Here is a 22,067-nt window from a genome sequence, read left to right as displayed (position 1 = left end):
AAGGAGATAAGTCCTGGGTGTTCATTGGAAGGACTGATGCTGAAGCTGAAACTCCAATACTTTGGCCACCTCATGTGAAGAGTTGACTCGTTGGAAAAGACCCTGATGCTGGGAGGGATTGGGGGCAGGAGGAGAAGGGGACAACAGAGGATGAGATGGCTGGATGGCATCACTGACTCGATGGGCATGAGTTTGAGTAAACTCCGGGAGTTGGTGATGGACAGGGAGGCCTGGCATGCTGCAATTCATGGAGTTGCAAAGAGTTGGTCATGACTGAGCGACTGAACTGAACTGAACTAATGAAGAAATCTGAAGGAGGTAAGATGTTAGATGACTAACTTTTGAGCTACACATTCACATCTTCAAGTGCAATAAAGCACAAGCTTAGAATATAATGCTGATGAACTGGGGTCCTGCTAGTGTCAGTCAACACTAATCTGTCCTTATGGAGGCTGGACCTACTTGGGCTTTGGAGAGAGAAAAGTCTGGAAAGGAACATTGAGGATGGTATAGTAAGAACTGAAATAGTATGAAGGCCATCAGTGTTATTCCCCCCAGGAAAGGAGCCCAGAAAGAAAACATAAGAGAGCAATGATTTATTTAAAGAACCTACAAGTAGATAGAAGGAGGAACTTGGCAAAAATTCATGTATTCTCCCCCTTTGCAGGAGAAGCTCCAGCCATTTCTTGCTTTCGTAAGGTTCTGTTTTCTTTTGCTGGTAAAATGGTTCATTACTCTCTTTCAGCTGCTTCTGTGAACAGAACTCTGCATCACTTTTCATGTTGCTTATTCAAAGTTATGTTTGTTTGATCAGTGAATCAAATAGAATTATGTACTGGGCTGGGGACTGTATACAAAGAAAAATATTCTGGTTCAGGGATTGATACTTAATCAATGAGGATAGAGGTAACAGGCTCCAGTTAGATAAGAGAACATTACAGTAGTCCTAGGGGCTACAAGGTAAAGGGTTGTGAGTGGTAGTCGGAATGTTCCAGTATGGAAAAAAGGTGCCCATACTAGGAATAAGCTGCAGGGTAGGAGTGTGAATTGAACAGAACATAAGTTCCTCTTTTTAAAAAATTTTTAAATTTCTTGGCCATGTCACACAGCAAGTGCAATCTTAGTTACCTGACCAGGGAGGGATCAAACCCACGCCCTGCTTTGGAAGCATGGAGTCTTAACCCCTGGACCGACAGGGAAGTCCCCAGAAGCTCTTCTTTTATTATATAATGAAACAACTAAAATGTGATTAGAGAAGAAAAGAAAAAGGAAACTAAAAGTTACTAAGTATAAGGAAAAGCATTAGTTGTTTTACAGGAAGTATTATTATCACTTCTGTTTTACATACAGCTTAAATACTAGTAACTTGTCAAAACCATATTCTATTAAAGAAATCACAAAGAAAAATTCATTAGCATCACAAATGACAGAATCAAGTACAGATGAAACATGGACAGTCTCTAAGAAATTAAAATAGCATGGTAAATTAGCCATTTTTAAAAAATAAATAAATATAACCTATTCGTCCAAATACAATCTGTTCGTCTGTATTATTAAGTCCAGGACTTTAACCAGTTTGTTGGGCATTACATAGTTATCTACTCTTTAGAGAATGATATTCACCTACGGGGATCATAAGAAGGAAGATAAATCAGGAATAAATGAGTGTGGGTATCAGCTCTTGATTTTGGAAAGACCTATACTACATGTTGGAGAAGGAAATGGCAACCCACTCCAGTACTCTTGCCTAGAAAATTCCATGGATGGAGGAGCCTGGTGGGCTACAGTTCATGGGGTGGCAAAAGAGTTGGACACAACTGAGTGACTTCACTTTCACTTTCATACTACATGTACAAGGTTCAACTAGAGTTGCTGAAAAATTCACAAATGATTTTCATGATACAAAAATTTCTTTCCAATAAGGAATGAGTAACATTAAAATGTAAGCTCTATTAAGACAAGGGTTTTCATCTGTTTTGTTCACGGCTAACATTCCCAATGGCCAAAATAGTGCCTGCTTCATAAGAGGCGTATAATAAATATTTGATAAAGAATCAGAGATGCCAAAGGTTAAAGTGTGACAAAAGGCCAAAAGTGATAAATTTTAAAAGAATGCTCATTCATAAGACAGAATCCATACTGACACTAAAATGCAGCTGGAATCTTCTGTTCTATATTGGTTTGTGGGAGTAATCTGTAACTAATATAAACATAGTAGCACTAAGAAAAAACTAGAATAGGTACAGATAGTTTATCCAGTAAATATTTAAATAGGTAAAATGGAAAGAGAGTAACAACAAAAGCATCGCCCTGCCTTCTACATTAGGAATGTATCACACAAGAATTTTCCTTGGTATATCTCACTGGTTTACTTCAAGCTCATTTTGTAGAACTGTGTTAAAATATACCTAGCATAAAGCTTACCATGTTAACCATTTTAAGCAAACAGTTCAGTGGCATTAAATACATTGACACTGCTGTGTCACCCGTGTGACACCCATGACTATCCATCTCCAGAACTTTCCATCAAATTCTGTACCTATTAAACAATAATTCCCTCATTCTTCCTCCCTAGTGGCTCAGATGGTAAAGAATTTGCCTGCAGTGTAGAAACCCACGTTTGATCTCTGGGTTGGGAAGATCCCTAGAGAAGGGCACAGCAACCCACTACAGTATTTTTGCCTGGAGAACTTCATGGACAGAGGAGCCTGGTGGGGTACAGTCCATGAGACACTTCTGAGCGACCATCACTTTCCCTTCTTCCTCCCAGCCTTCCATAATCACTTTTTAACTTTCTGGCTCTGAACTAGACCCTTCTAGTTACATCTAAATGGAATCACAAAATATTTGTCCTTTTGTGTCTGGCTTATTTCAGTTCAATTAATGTTTTCAAGGTTCAAGTTCTTTTAATACAAAAAGGATTAACCCCTCCAGGGATACACTCCACTATATGGACTCTTATTCTCTTATTCCTCATTCAGCACTCAGTATGACACACGTGATACATTTTTTTTTTCTCTGTATAGCCAATAAGGAATACATGTTTCACATAGCTGCATAGATTACTTGGCTTCCGAGGTGGCTCAGCAATAAAGAATCCACCTGCAACGCAGGAGATGCTGGCTTGATCTCTGCGTCGGGAAGATCCCCTGGAGAAGGGAATGGCAATCTACTCCAGTATTCTTGCCTGGGAAATCCCATGGACAGAGGAGCCCAGTGGGCTACAGGCCACAGGGTCACAAGAGTTCAACATAACTTAGCAACTAAACAAAAACAACAGATTACTTATGTTTCAGGGAAAAAGTGCCTGTAATATTGTTTACACCAAATCCTATTTTGTCCAAGAATTATCAGTTATAAAATTAGAGATTCATTTAATAAACATAGAATTAAAATACACTAGAATCCTCTAGCAAACAGAATCCAACAACATATTAAAAAGATCATACATCATGACCAAGTGGGCTTTATCCCAGGGACTGCAAGGATTCTTCAGTATTCGCACATTAATCAATGTGATACACCACATTAACAAATTGAAATATAAAAACCATATGTTTATCTCAATAGATGCCTTTGACAAAATTCAACATCCATTTAGGATAAAAACCCTCCAGAAAGCAGGCTTAGAAGGATCTTACCTCAGCATAATAAAAGCCATATATGATAAACCCACAGCAAACATTATCATCAATGGTGAAAAACTGAAAGCATTTCCCCTAAAGTCAGGAACAAGACAAGGGTGCCCACTCTCACCACTACTATTCAATATAGTTTTGGAAGTTTTAGCCACAGCAATTAGAGAAGAAAAAGAAACAAAAGGACTCCAGATTGGAAAAGAAGACGTAAAACTCTCACTGTTTGCAGATGACATGATCCTCTACATAGAAACCCGTAAAGACACAACCACAGAATTACTAGAGCTCATCAATGAATATAGTAAAGCTGCAGGATATAAAATTAATACACAGAACTCCCTTGCATTCCTATATACTAACAATGAGAATACAGAAAGAGAAATTAAGGAAAGAATTTCATTCACCATTGTGATGAAAAGAATAAAATACTTAGGAATAAATCTACCTAAAGAAACAAAAGACCTATATATAGAAAACTATAAAACACTCATGAAAGAAATCAAAGATGATACAAATAGATGGAGAAATATATCATGTTCATGGATGGAAAGAATCAATATAGTGAAAATGAGTATACAACCCAAAGCAATCTATAGATTCAATGCAATCCCCATCAAGCTACCAATGGTATTTTTCACAGAATCAGAACAAATAATTTCAAAATTTCTATGGAAATACAAAAAAACCTCAAATAGCCAAAGCAAGCTTGAGAAAGAATAATGGAACTGGAGGAATCAACCTGCCTGACTTCAGACTATACTACAAAGCTACAGTCATCAAGACAGCATAGTACTGGCACAAAGACAGAAATATACATCAATGGAACAAAATAGAAAGCCCAGAGATAAATCCACACACCTATGGATACCTTATCTTTGACAAAGGAGGCAAGAATAAACAATGGAGAAAAGACAATCTCCTTAACAAGCGGTGCTGTGAAAACTGGTAAACCATCTGTAAGAGAATGAAACTAGAACATTTTCTAACACCACACACAAAAATAAACTCAAAATGGATTAAAGATCTAAATGTAAGACCAGAAACTATAAAACTCCTAGAGGAAAACATAAATCTGTCATAAATCACAGCAGTATCCTCTATGACCCACCTCCCAGAATATTGGAAATAAAAGCAAAAATAAACAAATGGGACCTAATGAAACTTAAAAGCTTTTGCACAACGAAGGAAACTATAAGCAAGGTGAAAAGACAGCCTTCAGAATGAGAGAAAATAATAGTAAATGAAGCAACTGACAAAGAATTAATCGCAAAAATATACAAGCGGCTCATGCAGCTTAATACCAGAAAAATAAATGACCCAATCAAAAAATGGGCCAAAGAACTAAACAGACATTTCCCCCAAGAAGACATACAGATGGCTAACAAACACATGAAAAGATGCTCAACATCACTCATTATCAGAGAAATGCAAATCAAAACCACAATGAGCTACCATCTCATGCTGATCAGAATGGCTGATATCAAAAAGCCTACAAATAATAAATGCTGAAGAGGGTGTGGAGAAAAGGGAACCCTCTTTCTTTAGGAATAAATCTCACTGTTGGTGGGAATGCAAACTAGTACAGCCACTATGGAGAACAGTGTGGAGATTCCTTAAAAAACTGGAAATAGAACTGTCATACGACCCAGCAATCCCACTGCAGGGCATACACACCGAGGAAACCAGAACTGAAAGAGACACAGGTACCCCAGTGTTCACTGGAGCACTGTTTACAATAGCCAGGACACGGAAGCAACCTAGATGTCCCTCGGCAGATGAATGGATAAGAAAGCTGTGTTCCATGTACACAATGGAATAGTACTCAGCCATTAAAAAGAATGCATTTGAATCAGTTCTGATGAGGTGGATGAAGCTGGAACCTATTATACAGAGTGAAGTAACTCAGAAAGAAAAACTCCAACACTGTATATTGACACATATATATGGAATTTAGAAAGATGGTAACGATGACCCTATATGCAAGACAGCAAAAGAGACACAGATATAAAGAACAAACTTTTGGACTCTGCAGGAGAAGGCAAGGGTGGCATGATTTAAGAGAAGAGCATTAAAACATGTATATTACCATATGTCAAACAGATACCCAGTCCAAGCTCAATGCATGAACAGGGCACTCAAGGCCGGTGCCCTGGGACAACCCTGAGGGATGGGATGGTGAGGGAGGTGGGAGGAGGGTTCAGGATGGGGGCCACACGTACACTCATGGCTGATTCATGTCCATGTATGGCAAAAACCACTACAATAAAGTGATTAGCCTCCAATTAAAATGAATAAATTAAAAAATACACTAGAATTGTTCCATTTCAATGTGTGAGGCATCACACTAGGCGATGAGGACAGAGTAGTGAATGAGACAGAAAGAGTTCTTCTTCTCATAAAGCTTACAGGCTTAAAAAAAAAAAAAAAAGCTTACAGGCTTAAGAGGAAGACAGTAAAAACAAAACTACAAATATGATGAATGTAAAGAAGTAAAGGATGTTATAGGAGCAAACAGCAAAGAAATTTACAGGAAAGCTCAAGGAAGGCCTTTACAGGAAGTCAATTTTAAGGCAAGAATCAAAAGGGAAACAGAACGAACCAAACATGGGTGGATTTGGGTGTCTGGGTGTGAGTAGGGGTGGGAGATACTTCTGTTCATTCTAGCAGAGGGAACTGCAAAGAAGGCAGTGAATACAGAAAGATAAAGACTAGCACATGAGGAATTATAAGAATTTGAATATGACAGGACTGTAGAGGTTTAGGACAGAATAGTACTGAAGAAGCAAGGGACCAGATCAGGAAGAACCGTGTAAACTACATTAAGGATCCTAAAGGCAGTGAAAAGCCACTAAAGGTTTTAAGCTGGCAAGTGAAAAGATTAGATATGTGTTTTTAAAAAATTACTCTAACTGTGCAGACTGGAAAATGGAAAGAGGGCAAGACTGAAACCAGGGAAATCAGTTAATATTATAAAATCCCTTAGTTTTTAAATGGTGGTCTGAACTAGGCTGTATCATGGCATATGAAAGGTATAAGAAAAGTGCGAAATATCTGAGATGTAAAATCAGACAGACTCAATTATGGCTGAATGTCAGGGATATAGGATAAGGCAGTATCAAAGGATGAGTCCCATGTTAATTGCTGCAAGAGTAATTAACTAGCTGGATGATAAAACAAGAATAGAAGATGGCAGACGACCAGGTTTTCTGGAGTAAAGATGATGAATCCAGCTTCAAACACACTCAGTTTGGGTTCCTTCGAGATGTCTAAGTGACGTTATCAGCAGAAAGACATACAGGTCTGGAGCTCAGGAGAAAAGTCCTGGGGAGCTGTTAAGATAAAAATGCTCAACAAAGACATAAAAATGGAGTGAGAGCTCTAGTGGGGGAAAAAATAGAGAAAGTGAAAGTCACTCACTCATGTTCGACTCTTTGCAACCCCATGGACTATACAATCCATGTAATTCTCTAGGCCAGAATACTGGAGTGGGTAGCCTTTCTTTTCTCCAGGGGATCTTCCCAACCCAGGGATTGAACCCAGGTCTCCGGCATTCCAGGCGGATTCTTTATCAGCTGAGCCACAAGGGAAATCCAAGAATGCTGGAGTGGGTAGCCTATCCCTTCTCTAGCAATTCTTCCAGAACCAGGAATTGAACCAGGGTCTCCTGCACTGCAGGTGAATTCTTTACCAACTGAGCTATCAGGGAAGCTCCCCCCCACCCCCCAAAAACCTAGAGTCATGGACCAAAAAAAAAAGCAAAGCAAAGGGGACCACAGGAGTAAAACCAGGGATGAGGCACTACAGAGCGAGAGGACAGTGTAATAAAACCGAGGAAACAGCCAACAACATCAAATAGGGCTGAGAGATCAAGCAAATCAAAGTTCAAAAGCAGACTCAAGGTCTGGTTAAAAAATAAAAAAATAAAATTTTTTAAAGAGATGTCATTAAGGACTTCAACAAGAACAGTTCTTTTGGAGCAGTGTGAGAATATGATTACAGTGAGGGAAGTGGTGGGAGGTAGGAAGGAGACAATGAGTACAGACAATCCTTTTGCTAAGTCTGGCTGTGAAGGAAAAGCAAGAGGTTGAAAGAAAGATGGGGTCAAAGAGGTCTGTTACAGTATAGGGAGGATCTGAGACCATATAAATGCTGCAAAGAAGTTGTCAATAGACAGGAAAAGTTGAAAGTAAAATAAATAGAGAAGGCAGAAGATGGGATCCAGAACACAGATGGAAGGTTGGACCTTGCCCGAAAAGAAAGGGCACCTCTTCCATTAAAACAGGAGAGAAGAAGTGAATATTATCTGTGCAGATACGCTTTACAGAGTTGGTGGCAAAAAGTTAAGGAAGGTCCTGTCACGTTGTTTCTATTTTCTTCGTGAAGTAGGAAGTGAGGTGAGGGCTCAGAGAAGGATTCCTAGCAGAGAACAGACACAGTTGACTATGGGAACATAAATAGACTGCTGTGAAAAGTTTAGGGTCTACTCAGATCAATTACCACACATCTGCGTGATTACCTCTGGTAACAAGTCACAAAATACGAATGCAATTTAGTGTGTATGTTTTATATTGGATAATCTAAAGGAAAAGTTAACAGTTCAAGTGAATATAACAGAAACAACAAAAACTGAAAAGTTGCTTTGTTTCTAGGCAAGTTCTTTCCTAATACTCCCTGTAATATAAGATACAATTCTCAGTGATATATGACATACAGAATTGGCTGAAAGATTTATATAGAGCCAACAAATCAAAATGCAGAAATAAACAGAAATATATCTAACATTAATAAGCTTTTCCAACTGAAACAGAAAATCTCGGAAGACTCTTTGAATAAAAATTATTTAATTTACAAATTTGGTACTGAGTGGATATGTTAAAATCTAGTTTCTAAGAAAGAAGCTATAAACATTAATAAAAGGAAACTACATTTCCATTCACCTATCCTTCCTGCACCTCCACCTGAACACAAATGGACGCTTCAGGCCATAATGACAACCCTGTTATGTCACCTCACCTGAACTCTAAGAATGTCTGGGAAAGAGGTCTACTAGCTCTCAGGCCAAATTTTCATCTCATTTCATCTCGCTCTTTAAAACAGTATCATTATTATAACTCAAAGCAATTAAAAATACTTTCAAGCTTAATTTACAACAAAGAGACATGTGAACTAAAATTATACTGGCACTAAAATGTTACTCTTGAGAGTATTGGTTTTGTATACAGCATTTTCTTTCTTCAGTTCAGTTCAGTCGCTCAGTTGCATCCGACTCTTTGCGACCACATGGACTGCAACATGCCAGGCTTCCCTGTCCATCACCAACTCCCAGAGTTTACTCAAACTCACGTCTACTGAGTCAGTGATGCCATCCAACCATCTCATCTTCTGTCATCCCCTTCTCCTCTCGCCTTCAATCTCTCCCAGCATCAGGGTCTTTTCAAACGAGTCAGCTCTTCGCATCAGGTGGTCAAAGCTTCAACATCAGTCCTTCCAATGAACATTCAGGACTGATTTCCTTTAGGATGGACTGGTTGGATCTCCTTGCAGTCCAAGGGACTCTCGAGAGTCTTCTCCAACACCACAGTTCAAAAGCATCAGTTCTTCGGCATTCAGCTTTCTTTATAGTCCAACTCTCACATCCATACATGACTACTGGAAAAACCACAGCCTTGACTAAATGGACCTTTGTTGGCAAAGTAATGTCTCTGCTTTTTAATATGCTGTTTAGGTTGGTCAAAACTCTTCTTCTAAGGAGTAAGCGTCTTTTGATTTCATGGCTGCAGTCACCATCTGCAGTGGTTTGGGAGCCCAAAAAAAATAAAGTCTGCCACTGTTTCCACTGTTTCTTCATCTGTTTGCCATGAAGTGATGGGACCAGATACCATGATCTTTGTTTTCTGAATGTTGAGCTTTAAGCCAACTTTTTCACTCTCCTCTTTCACTTTCAAGAGGCTCTTTAGTTCTTCTTCACTTTCTGCCATTAGGGTGGTGTCATCCGCACATCTGAGGTTATTGATATTTCTCCCAGCAATCTTGATTCCAGCTTGTGCTTCATCTAGCCCAGCGTTTCTCATGATGTACTCTGAATAGAAATTAAATAAGCAGGGTGACAATATACAGTCTTGATGTACTCCTTTTCCTATTTGGAACCAGTCTGTTGTTCCATGTCCAGTTCTAACTGTTGCTTCCTGACTTGCATACAGATTTCTCAAGAGGCAGGTCAGGTGGTCTGGTATTCCCATCTTTCAGAATTTTCCACAGTGTATTGTGACCCACACAGTCAAAGGCTTTTGCATAGTCAATAAAGCAGAAATAGATGTTTTTCTGGAACTCCATTGCTTTTTCGATGATCCAGCAGATGTTGGCAATTTGATCTCTGGTTCCTCCGCCTTTTCTAAAACTAAAACATCTGGAAGTTCATGGCTCACGTATTGTTGAAGCCTGGCTTGGAGAATTTTGCACATTACTTTACTAGTGTGAGATGAGTGCAATAGTGCGGTAATTTGAGCATTCTTTGGCATTGCCTTTCTTAGTGATTGGAATGAAAACTGACCTTTTCCAGTCCTGTGGCCACTGCTGAGTTTTCCAAATTTGCTGGCATATTGAGTGCAGCACTTTCATAGCATCATCTTTTAGGGTTTGAAATAGCTCAACTGGAATTCCATCACCTCCACTAGCTTTGTTCGTAGTGATGCTTCCTAAGGTACATTTGACTTCACGTTCCAGGATGTCTGGCTCCAAGTGAGTGTTCACACCATCACTTTTTCTTTCTTACACTTCAGTATTTATCTGACTCTTTGTGACCCCATGAACTGTAGCCTGCCAGGCTCCTCTGCCCATGGGATTTCCCAGGCAAGAACACTGGAGTGAGTTGCCATTTCCTTCTCTACACTTAAGCATGCATGCATTTAAAGAGCAAAATCTGAATTATGCTGCATGAATTTAAAGTTCAGTTCTTTGTTTAATATTTATTTTTTGCCTGTCACCCAGTAATCTGCAAAAACATGATCACAATGACTATATAGAGTTTCTTTTGGGTGAAGAATTAGGAAGAATTCAAGAAAAAAAAATCAATTAGTATTAAAAACAATCTTCTTCCTCCAACAGTTAATCCCATTACTCTACCATTTTTAATTCGATTAGAAACAAAAAATAACTTACCCTCTAGTTCTCACAATGGTCTTTTCATATTTAAACAGATTTATATGTAAGGAAGGTAAAATATTATATTCTCTACTTGCTTTTTTTAAGTGCAGAAAATGTGTCAAACATCATGTTCTGATTTAAAAGTAAACAGTCTTAAATCATATATTTCTTAGCTTTCACTACTTTGACCAACTGGAGACAAATACACTCCTTCGTGTAAGTACTATTAGAAAGCTGCCCAAGGTTAAAAGTTTTCATTAAAATAGCAAAAGCTAGTTTGGAAACAAACTTAAATGATATCCTAACCCAGACTACAGTGGGAGAAGAGTGAAAATACATCTAACAAATGAAATGTGTCTAAAAATAAACTATGATCACTCTTCATTTGTAATCATGGAAGTTTTTCTTTTTCTTTTTTTTTTTTTATTATTTTTTTTTTTTGGAAGTTTTTCTAAAGGTGGAAAATTGTTGTGTTTACAAAGTAAAAATGATTCAAATTTATATAATCAGTTATGATTATCTGAAAAAGTACAAAAGACTACCCAATTTCTCTGAAATTATCATTCAGTTAGAAAACCCAGAAAATTTAAACAAACCCCCAACATGGGGGTGGAGAGACTTTTATGCACTGAGTATCTACCATTTGTGTGACATATTCCAGATTCAAGGACGCACAGAGAAAAACGAAACAGTTCCTATACCCAACAAGTTAGAGGACGGGCCCCTAAAGGCGCTTCCTCCATCCGTCTGACTATCCCCAGCTGGGGCAGGTAGGGGACGAGTGCTGCCTTGCCAGCACACAGGGGAGAAAGCCAAGGGCAAGCTCTACTAAAGTGAAACAAGAGACAGTCCAGCACCACAGATATACTTCCACTTCTCCAGGTCTTCCTGAGTAAATAATATTGTATGTGTGTGCATACTGTCATTTCAGTTGTATCAGACTCTTCGCAACCCCATGGACTGTAGCCCATCAGGATCCTCTGTCCATGGGGTTCTCCAGGCAAGAATACTGGAGTGGGTGGCCATGTCCTTCTCCAGGGGAGCTTGTCGACCCAGGAGTCAAACCCATGTCTCATGTCTCCTGCACTGGCAGGCAGGTTCTTTACCACTAGCGCCACCTGGGAAGACTGTACCTGAGACACAAAGGAAAAACTAAAATGACAGTAAATGAGAATGTCTTTGCCTACTGGGGACTATTTAGTGAAAAAGCAAGATACTATTATCTCTGACTGACAGATGCTTAAGTTTGGATCATATCAGCAGTTAGAAAAGGAAAAAAAAAAGAAGACTAAAATCAGAAGATAACTGATATTCTCTTTTTAGAACAGATAATACACTAACTCAAACCCACAAGCCTACATGCAACAATTTATGTTATTAAACAGTATATTTCATATTCTCTGTATTAACTCATGAACATATGAATACACACTCACGTTCATATGTTCACTCAGCTATCAAAAAGAATTTAAATAGTTGCTTTGAATACAAAAGAATCAAATCTGAACCTATCATTTTCAAAATAGCTTCCTGTTAAAAAACCGCACATAACTTATGATTCATTATCATATACTATAGATGTGTAACAAAAAAAAGTCAAGAAGGTCCCGTATCAACATGTCAGCAGTGCTTTTATCCTCTGAGCAGTAGGATTAGAGGCGATTCTTACTTCCTTCTTTTCACAGATCTGTGTCTCCTAATTTTTTTTCCATAATAAGCACATATTAATTGTGTACAACGTGTTGAAAACCAGCCGTCTGGTTCTTAAGAGCTTTCTTTACAGAAATGGACAAAGTTCTGACATCCCATTTGCCACCACCAGCATACTTACATAATATGGTTCTGCCTCACGTTCAGTTATCTCATCCTGATACAGGGTGAAGCAAGTTGGAATTCGTCCAAACCACACATCTCGAAGCACATCTTTGTCATCTGTCATTCTTCCAGTGGTGAAAGCAGTACATATAGGCTAAATTATTTTCAGCCAAAGCCAAACTGAAAATAAAATGAAGAATATTAGTCTGATCCTTGTAAGAATAAATGAACCTGCTCCAAAACAAAGATTATAGGAAATCAAGAATGCCATAAAGATTTACTTCAAAAAACTACATGGTGGGCATTCTTTAGAATGAATGCAAAAATCAGTACAACAAATTCCAAATGTAAAGCTATTATTTATTTAAAGAGACCACGGAAGTAACCATTTCAAAATTACATATACAACTAACAAACCACAGCCAAAGTGAAACTATACTTGCAACATCCACTCAAGCCCCAAAAAAGTATACTGCTTATCTAAAGTGAACTCTTTACCTCTAACTTCTGTCTCAGTTTTCTCATCTGTAAAATGGGAATAACAGCACTGACCATGTAAGAGAGACACGAAAATTAAATTCATACATGTAGAATACTTACAATAATGCCTGTAACACAGTACTAGTACTATAAGATGCATCTGTCATCATAATTTACAGAACCAACAAGAGTGTCTCAAAAAATGTTTAAAAGTCAAGAACTTTAAGAACTTAGAATAATCAAAGGTATTATCTAGTGTAAACTGGAATTATAAGAGTAAAGGAAAATATAACCAAAAATTATGCACTGAGCATTGCTAGTAACACTCACTATAGAGTCACAATTTGATCATTTGATACGCCCAGCTCTGCGGCAGATGCTGAGGGCTTCACGATGATGATGACAATGACGATGGTGGTGATCATTTTTTAAAAACCTCAGGCATATCTGACTCTGTAACCCAATGGGTTGTAGCCTGCCAGGCTCCTCTGTCCATGGGGATTCTCCAGGCAAGAATACTGGACTGGGGAGCCATTCCCTTCTCTGAAGGATCTTCCAGACCCAGGGAGTGGACCCGAGTCTCCTGCACTGCAGGCAGATTCTTTACTGTCTGAGCACCAGGGAAGCCCCTCCAGGCAGTGCCCAGAAGGTACTGATTACAAATCTGCTAACACACCGTGCACTTCCTGTCCTCTCCATAGGTGTGCTCAGGCTGGTGGTTCCTAACCTAAAGCAGCCTTCCCCACCTTGTCTTCCACCTTGGACAGCCTTCAGGATCCTGCTCAAAACAGCCTTTCTTCCATGCATGAATCAGGCAGAACCTCACTGCACCTTTACTTTTCCTCTACTGCAGCAGGATTTTCAATCTCATATTCTTTCCACCATACCATATTAATTGCCAAACATCCCTTTCAACTCCAAAATGTCCATGGTTATAATTAAATGTTACTTTGTGAGTGCTTTCATAAGGGAGAAAGGGAAGAATTTAAATATTAACAGAACTTACTGTTCAGGGAAGAATTTTAAAAGATACTGAACTTGAAGAATGGGTAAAATATGGACAGAAGAAAAGACAAATAACCCAAGCAGGGCAATACAGCATCAGCAAAGACAGGAAGTGGCAGGAGCAATACATGAGCCAACTTTTTAGGAAACATATTGGGAACAGTAGTAGACAACGAAAGAGCTGACACCGTGACATGTTCTACTACCACACATGATTTTAAGCAAGTCACTTTACTTCACTAAGTCTCAATTTCCTTAACTGTAAAAGTTACCAGGGTTGTTGTAGAAAAAAAAAAATCTATAAAGTATGCGACATGGTACTGGACGCAGTAAGTGCTGAGACATAAAAGCAATTATTATTCCTTTAATGTCAAATTTGTAAATATATAATGTAACTAGATCATGAAGTATACCAAATAGATAACTATAGGTTTTCAATTTTATCCAACAAGCTGTGAGGTTCTATAATGGTGAAACAAAAACAATTATCTGGTATAGTCAGAACTATGGCTTTTCCAGTAGTCATGTAAGGATGTGACAGTTGGACCATAAAAAAGGTTGAGAGCTGAAGAACTGATGCTTTCGAACTGCGGTGCTAGAGAAGACTCATGAGAGTCCTTTGGACTACAAGGAGAGCAAACCAGTCAATCCTAAAGGAAATCAACCCTGAATATTCATTGGAAAAACTGATGCTGAAGCTGAAGCTCCAATACTTTGACCACCTGATGGAAAGAAAAGACCCTGATGCTGGGAAAGATGGAGGTCGAGAGGAGAAGGAAGTGACAGAGGACGAGATGGTTGGATGACACCACTGACTCAACGGATGTGAGTTTGAGCAAACTCAGGGAAATAGTGAAAGACAGGGAAGCCTGGCATGCTGCAGTTCATGGGCTTGCAAAGAGTAGGACATGACTTAGCAAATGAACAACAACAACAAATCTGGTGGCAGTGCACAAAAGGCACAAAAGGAGATCTGAGTCAGAGAAAGGATAGCCAGGAAGCAATGTCAGCAACTAAGGCGTAAAATAATGAGTGCCTGACCTAGACTGGTAGCAGTGGATTGGAAACAGACAGGTAGGGGGCTTTTCCAATGAAGAACAGAAGTTGGTAGAAAGACTGGCTGAGGGATAAAGACAAGGACTGAAAAGATTTAAATGCTTACAGCAGGCAGCAGAGTAAGGCAGTTAAGAGGTTTTGAAACTGGACTGACATGGGTTTCAACGCTGACTTCCTCATATAAGCTGTGAGTCCTTGGACAACAAACCTGACATCTCCAAACCTCGCATCTGTAAACTGAAAATAATTCTAATGTCACAGGTTGCTCTGTGTTTAGCACCTAGTAACCAACAACTGGAAAAATGGAATATGTATTTAATTTCATGGCCCCTCTGCTTGCATACCCTTTGCCCCTTCTCTTGGCCAATGCTTAATCGTCTTTTAAGAGTGAACCTAACATCAGTTTCTTGGGAAGCCTTCCACTAAGCAAATACAATCTAATTACTTATTATTTATCTTTATCGTCATATGGTATAACAATGCACTGCAGTCATGTTTATCTTATCTGACTCTTGCCCCTCCCAAAACTGACCTGTAAGTTCCTTGACAGCAGAAACTGAGTCATATATACCTTTGTATCTGGGAGGGTAGCACAATTAGCACATAGTAGGTTCTGGAATTTTTGTTAAACACTGAAAAATATATAAATAAATAAAATACATAAACCCCAAAGTTACACCAGCTACTTAAGAAACTTCTCCACCTAAACTCTTCCCTAAATTGGTGCAATCACACTTTAAATTCAGTGAATTTTATTATTTTAGAAAAATATTTTTCCCTCTCATACATACACAATGATATCATACCACGCATCCAACTTGAAGGGAACATTTCCAAAGAACAGACATCTCAATTAGAAATAAGCTTCTTTAGGGCAACGACTACTACCTGACTGCTATATTTTCTACATCTAATTCACATCCTGGAAAAATGGCAGGTGTGTCCAACCAAAAACACTTAGCAAACAGTATAGTGAGTATAAGAATGTAATGCACAATTAACAGTCCCTTTTACGCTACAAAACAAGAACAGCTAACCTACTACCTGAAGCTGTTTTTTTGCTGACAAAATCCCCAACTATCCACAAATTACTTAAAATATCAAATACCTACTACTAGTAAATTTGTAAACATCTAAAAATATGCTGGCTGGTCTCCCTTTAAATTCAAAAGTGGGCTCTGAGTACTGCCCAGTGTTCTCATATTTCCCTAGTCCATTTACTCTTCCACTGTCCTAGATCAACTCTCTCTTCTCAGATTTTCACATCTCCTTCCTTACTCTCTTAGCTAATGACTTGGCCTTTTACCTATTTCCTTCTATCTGGTTACTAAGGATCACCCGTTTTGAACAGAGGTTTTAAGGAGAACAGGTGCACCCCCATCCTGGGGGATAGTCTGTAACTTGCCCCAACCTCCAAATGTTGAAATGTCCTGAGGTCCCTGAACCCGACCTTTGGAGATCTCTTAGGGTTTTAAATATCATTTACACAGTAACAATTCCCACATTCATATCTTCAACCGAGACTTTTCTGAACTCTAGTTCCACATATACTACTGTATACTGACATTTCATTTGGAAATTTAGCAAGTGCAAAACTGAAAATGATTTCAGATCTCCCTCTCTCCTCTTCCCCAAACCACTAAGTGGTAACTCCATTCTTTAGTTGCCCAGGCCTTAAATTTGGGAGTCAACCATGACCCTTCTTCACAGGTGACCAGCTCTAGTTTAGACACCAGTCTAGAACCTGGCTATTTCTCACCACCTCCACCATTACCACACTGATCCAAGTCACTGTGACCTTTAACTCAGATAAATGCCATAATCTACCAACAGAGGTCTCAACATTTCCGCAACTTGCTGCAGAGAGATAACAATGTAATCAGAAAAAAAAAAGTTTTTAAACACAAGTCAGATGATTTCACTCCTTTATTCAAAACTCTTGTTGTTTAGTCCCTTAGTCGTATCTGACTCTTTCGCAACCCCGTGGACTGTAGCCCTCCAAGTTCCTCTGTCTTTGGAATTCTCCAGGCAACAATACTGGAGTGGGTAGACATTCCCTTGTCCAGGGGATCTTCCTGACCCACAGGTCCACACACTGCAGGTGGATTTTTTTACCACTGAGTCACCTGGAAAGCCACTCAAAACCAGACTATCTCATTCAAAGTAAAAACTAAAAGTGTTTAAAAAAAAAAGTCTTACCAGGCCCTTATATAACCTGGGGCTTCCCTGATAGCTCAGTAGGTAAAGAATCTGCCTACAGTTCAGGAGACCTGGGTTCGATTTCTGGATCAGGAAGATCCCCTGGAGAAGGGAATGGCAACACACTCCAGTATTCTTGCCTGGAGAATCCCATGGACAGAGGAGCCTGGTGGGCTATAGTTCATGGGGTTGCAAAGAGTCGGACACAAGACTGAGCGACTAACATTAACCACCTTCTCTAACCTGCTTATCTACTTCTCTCTCCAACTTGCTCCCCGGTTCAGCCAAACTAGCTGATATGCTGCTGCCTCACGGACTGTGGCTGTTCTCATGGCCTTTTCCACGACATCCACATGGCACCTTTCCTTATCATTACTAGGATTCTGCTCAAATGTCATGTTCTCTTAGGCCATCACTATAACTTCCATGACACTAGCATGTCCCATTCCCCTTCATTACTTTTTCTCCACAGCACTTTTCACCACTCCACTTCACATACACTTTAATTAATTTTTAAATTAATGTCTCCCCACCCCAAACCTCAAAGTGAACTTCATGATGGCAGCAATTTTTATTGTCTTCTTCACTGTTTACTGTTTCGTTTATTTTTTGTTCAGTGCCTGGCACATAACTGGCACTTAGTATCTGTTAAATTATTAAAGTGAACCTACACATGAAGCTTGTATATTATTCTAAAATCTCTTATCCATATAGTATCATTCTGTTCGTTTTTCCCCAATTTTAATCAGCATACCATGGTGGATCAAAGAACATGCTCAAATCCAATATAAAATTCTAAAACTTCCCTCAACTGCTACCCTCAGCCCAGTAAAAATTTGAATTTTACTTTCAAATTCAAAATTCAGTCAACTCCCATTATGGAAGTCACAAAATAATTCGGTTCAGACCCAAGTACACACAGTCCCCCAAATTCCGAAATTTATCAAGTAAATTCTAGAAGGCTTTAAGGTTAAGTGCCGTTTGACAGCCTCTGGGTTCTGATTCTTGCTAAAAACATGTTGTGCCTCCACACCCTTCAGAAAAATCTAGAACCAATCCAGTTTCCCTAAGCTCCTCAACTTCAGATGTGACTTGAAAATAATCCAAAGTATAATTAAAGTATATGAAAGTGCTTTGCCAACGGGAAATTGATTTTTTGGCACTAAATATTATTAAAATGAGACTTAATGAATGCTTTGAGAAGATAAACTGGGGGAAACTCCACTGACTTCGGATAGAATCGAACTGCCTATGAAATAACTATGATCTAAATAACTACTCCACGAAAAATGCAGGTCCTGAACTAAACTCTAGAGCCTGCGATGAGACCCAGGCTTCCTACCTTAGAAAGGAACGGACGTATTCCCTCCAGAGATCACACAGGCTACACCCTCCAGCCGGCGCTAGAGCTCCGGGGGCGGCGCCTGGGCAACGCCACCTTCCTCGGTGGAACCACCTTCACCCGCCACCACCGCCCGGGGGAGCGCTCCTCTCGCCGCACACGCCCCTCCTTTTCACCACACCTACCTGGCACTTCCCCAACCCTCTTCCTGCGGGCATTTCCTCACACTGGGGTGACAGACACACACATACCCTACTAGAAGCGCCGGCTTCTCCTCCGGCTTCCTGCACAGGTGGAGAGTGCCCAACACACTATCCCGCCGAGATGCACCAGCCCGGAGTCCCGATGGCTCGCGCAGCCGCAGAAGGCACCTGCGCGGAGGTCGGAGTCGAGCCCAGCTGCACTTCCGCCCTCCGGTATCCAGCAAAGACGGCCCGCAGCGCCGCGGAGCCCTGAAGCCCACCGCAAGTCCAGTCACCCTCGGCGCCCGGAGATGACGTCATGAGACCCCACGTGGCCCGCACTCCGCCCTCCGAGTTCGGCCCAACCCTGCACCGAGGCTGGAGCCGGGCTTGAGCATGCGCGGACCGAGCGGTCAAACCCCTGGCAAGTTCACAGATGCTCTGCCCTCTTGTCTGTGCTTTTGGCAGTCATTGATATTTAAGGAGGTTATAACAGTTCTGTGAGAGCAGGGACTTTTACAAATACGGAGATACTGCTTCACTGGAGCTTGTTTGCGGCGTCTCTCTCCTGGCTTCCCACAGTAAAATTAATAAAATGTTGGTCTTCAAAGTGTTTTCATAGCTATTTTCTCATCTTCACTTTGTCAGAGCCACAGCATGAATTAACAGGCATTTAAGAGTAAAATACCTGAATACTGAAGCCCTCCCATCCATCCAATTGTATATACCTTTGTCTTCCTGTTGGTTAAAATAACAAGCAATTAGTAAATTTACTCTTAAAAACTGTTGGCATTGGGTCTATCTAGAAGCCTGAGAGAGTCATTTCCTAGGCAGGTTGATAAGAAGTCTAGGGGTCCCCAAGGAGAGAGAGGTCTGGGATATTCAAGGAGGAAGAAAGGACAAACTTTTTTACTTTTTTCCCTCTACATTCCTTAGGATTGTATAACAATAATGTATCCTGCCTGAGGACAGTCTTTGGATTAAACCCTCTGGCTAATTCTGTTATCTTAAAATGTAAATTATGGGAGTAGGTCTGGTCTTTACAAGGATGTATCCTGCCTGAGGACAATCTTTGGATTAAACCTTCTGGCCAACTCTGTTATCTTAAAATGTAAATTATGAGAGTAGGTCTGGTGAGGTCTTTACAACCTCCAGACATTCTTTGGATTCATTGGAGAGTATGTAACTCCATTGCTAACACTAGCAAAGGGGGTACTCTTTTGCCCCCTTCTGATGCCTATGTCAGAAGCTTTCTCTATCTCCTTTATACTTTAATAAAACTTTATTACACAAAAGCTCTGAGCGATCCAGCCTCGTCTCTGGCCCCGGATTGAATTCATCTCCTCCGGAGGCCAAGAATCCCATGTCTCATCGTTCAGTAACAACCTTTCAAGCCTTACCAGACATTTAACGTTAGTCTTTTAATTACACATTCCATCAAAATATTATACTATGCATACCGAGTAAATACTACTTTATCATTCCTGATAATTGGGAAGATTAGGAAAATCCTAGTATTAGCCACAGGATACTTCTAAAAAGAAGAATCTTCTTAGGGGTTGTTGTCTGCCTAATGATTTATTAGTGGTGAATCACACCTTATTGGTGGGCCATCAGATCAACTTTGTGGGTCCTGACTAGCATTTTTTAAGTGAAAAAAATAGAAAATATTGGCAGGCTTCACACAGGTATGCAGGTCAAGAAGCAACAGTTAGAACTAGATATGGAACAACTGACTGGTTCAAAATTGGGAAAGGAGTGTGACAAGCCTGTATATTGTCACCCAGCTTATTAAACTTCTATGCAGAGTACATCACGTGAAGTGCTGGGCTGGATGAATCACTAACTGGAATCAAGTTTTCCTGGAGAAATATCAACAACCTCAGATATGCAGATGATGCCTCTCTAATAGCAGAAAGTGAAGAGGAACTAAAGGGCCTCTTGATGAAGGTGGAAAAGGAGAGTGGAAAAGCTGGCTTAAAACTCAACATTCAAAAATTAAGATCGTGGCATCTGGTTCAATCACATTATGGCAAATAGAAGGGGGAAAAGTGGCAGCAGTGACAGATTTTGTTTTCTTGGGCTCCCAAATCACTGCAGATGGTGACTGCAACCATGAAATTAAAAGACTCTTGCTCCTTGGAAGGAAAACTGACAAACCTAGAGAGCATATTTAAAAGCTGAGACATCACTTTGCCAACAGAGGTCCACATAGTCAAAGCTATGGTTTTTTTCAGTAGTCATGTACGGATGTGAGACTTGGACCATAAAGAAGGTTGAGCACCAAAGAATAGATGCTTTCAAATTGTGGTGCTGAAGAAGACTCTTGAGAGTCCCTTGGACATCAAGGAGATCAAACCAGTCAATCCTAAAGGAAATCAACCCTGAATATTCATTGGAAGGACTAATGCTGAAGCTCCAATGCTGTGGCCACCTGAAGTGAAGAACCAACTCACTGCAAAAGACCCTGATGCTGGGAAAGACTGAAGGCAAAAGGAGAAGGGGATGGCAGAGGATGAGATGGTTAGATAGTATCATCAACTCAATGGATATGAGTCCATTTGGTGGACTCATGAATTTGAGCAAACTCAGGGAGATAGGGAAGGACAGGGGAGCCTGGAGTGCTGCAGTTCATGGAGTCGCAGAGTCAGACACAACATCGACTAAACAACAACACATGTTAAGGTAAATATTGTTTCCTGAAACTTTTATTTTAATATGTATGTGGTATACACTGGATAGGAATATGAAATACATTTCTTGATATGGGCAGCAGTCAAAAAAATTTGAAAGTCACAGTCCAGTCCACTCCACATAATCAATGCAGAAATCCTCTCTATGCATCCTCAACAGACAACCATTAGCCTCTATAAAAGAGTTCTTGGGATAAAGTTGCCCTTCCTTCCCAATGGTAGCCAAAACTAAATGGAATTTACTCTGAATTGTATCCAAAAAATTAGGTGGATTAGTGACTGGATAGAGGGATGGATAGATGGATAAATATTTGATAATGCAAGTATAGTAAAATGTTAATGGTAGAATCTATGTAGTAGAATGGTAGAATCTAGTATTTGGGTGTTCACTGTAAAATCCTTTCAACTTCGCTGTTATACTTGGAATTTTTCCTGGTAAAATGTTGAGGGGGAGGGGAGAAACTGTGTTTGGCGAACCCTAATAGTTGGAGAGTTATTATTGACCTAAAATCCA

The 22,067-nt window shown here is 39.9% G+C and overlaps 1 protein-coding gene across 5 annotated transcripts in view; it reads right to left on the bottom strand.

Moving 5' to 3' along the window:
* The window catches only part of ATG5 (autophagy related 5), a 116,206-nt gene extending 96,903 nt beyond the window's left edge, over nucleotides 1-19,303 (bottom strand). The window contains exons 1-2 of one of the 5 annotated variants that reach the window (XM_043889959.1): nucleotides 18,930-19,303; nucleotides 12,613-12,776 (exon numbers count right to left, since the gene is read on the bottom strand). In XM_043889959.1, the coding sequence (XP_043745894.1) occupies nucleotides 12,613-12,720 (108 nt within the window). In that variant the 5' untranslated portion in view covers nucleotides 12,721-12,776; nucleotides 18,930-19,303. Of the gene's footprint in view, nucleotides 1-12,612; nucleotides 12,777-15,669; nucleotides 15,745-18,678; nucleotides 18,830-18,929 lie in introns of those variants that run through there. The other 4 variants (XM_043889957.1, XM_043889956.1, XM_043889958.1 and 1 more) reach the window with 4 other exon arrangements.
* Nucleotides 19,304-22,067: the final 2,764 nt, after the last annotated feature.

This window comes from Cervus elaphus, chromosome 28 (genome assembly GCF_910594005.1).
Source record: "Cervus elaphus chromosome 28, mCerEla1.1, whole genome shotgun sequence".
Classification (NCBI taxonomy): domain Eukaryota; kingdom Metazoa; phylum Chordata; class Mammalia; order Artiodactyla; family Cervidae; genus Cervus; species Cervus elaphus.
Note: the sequence above shows the minus strand (reverse complement) of the source record. Positions and strands in the feature narration are given on the sequence as shown.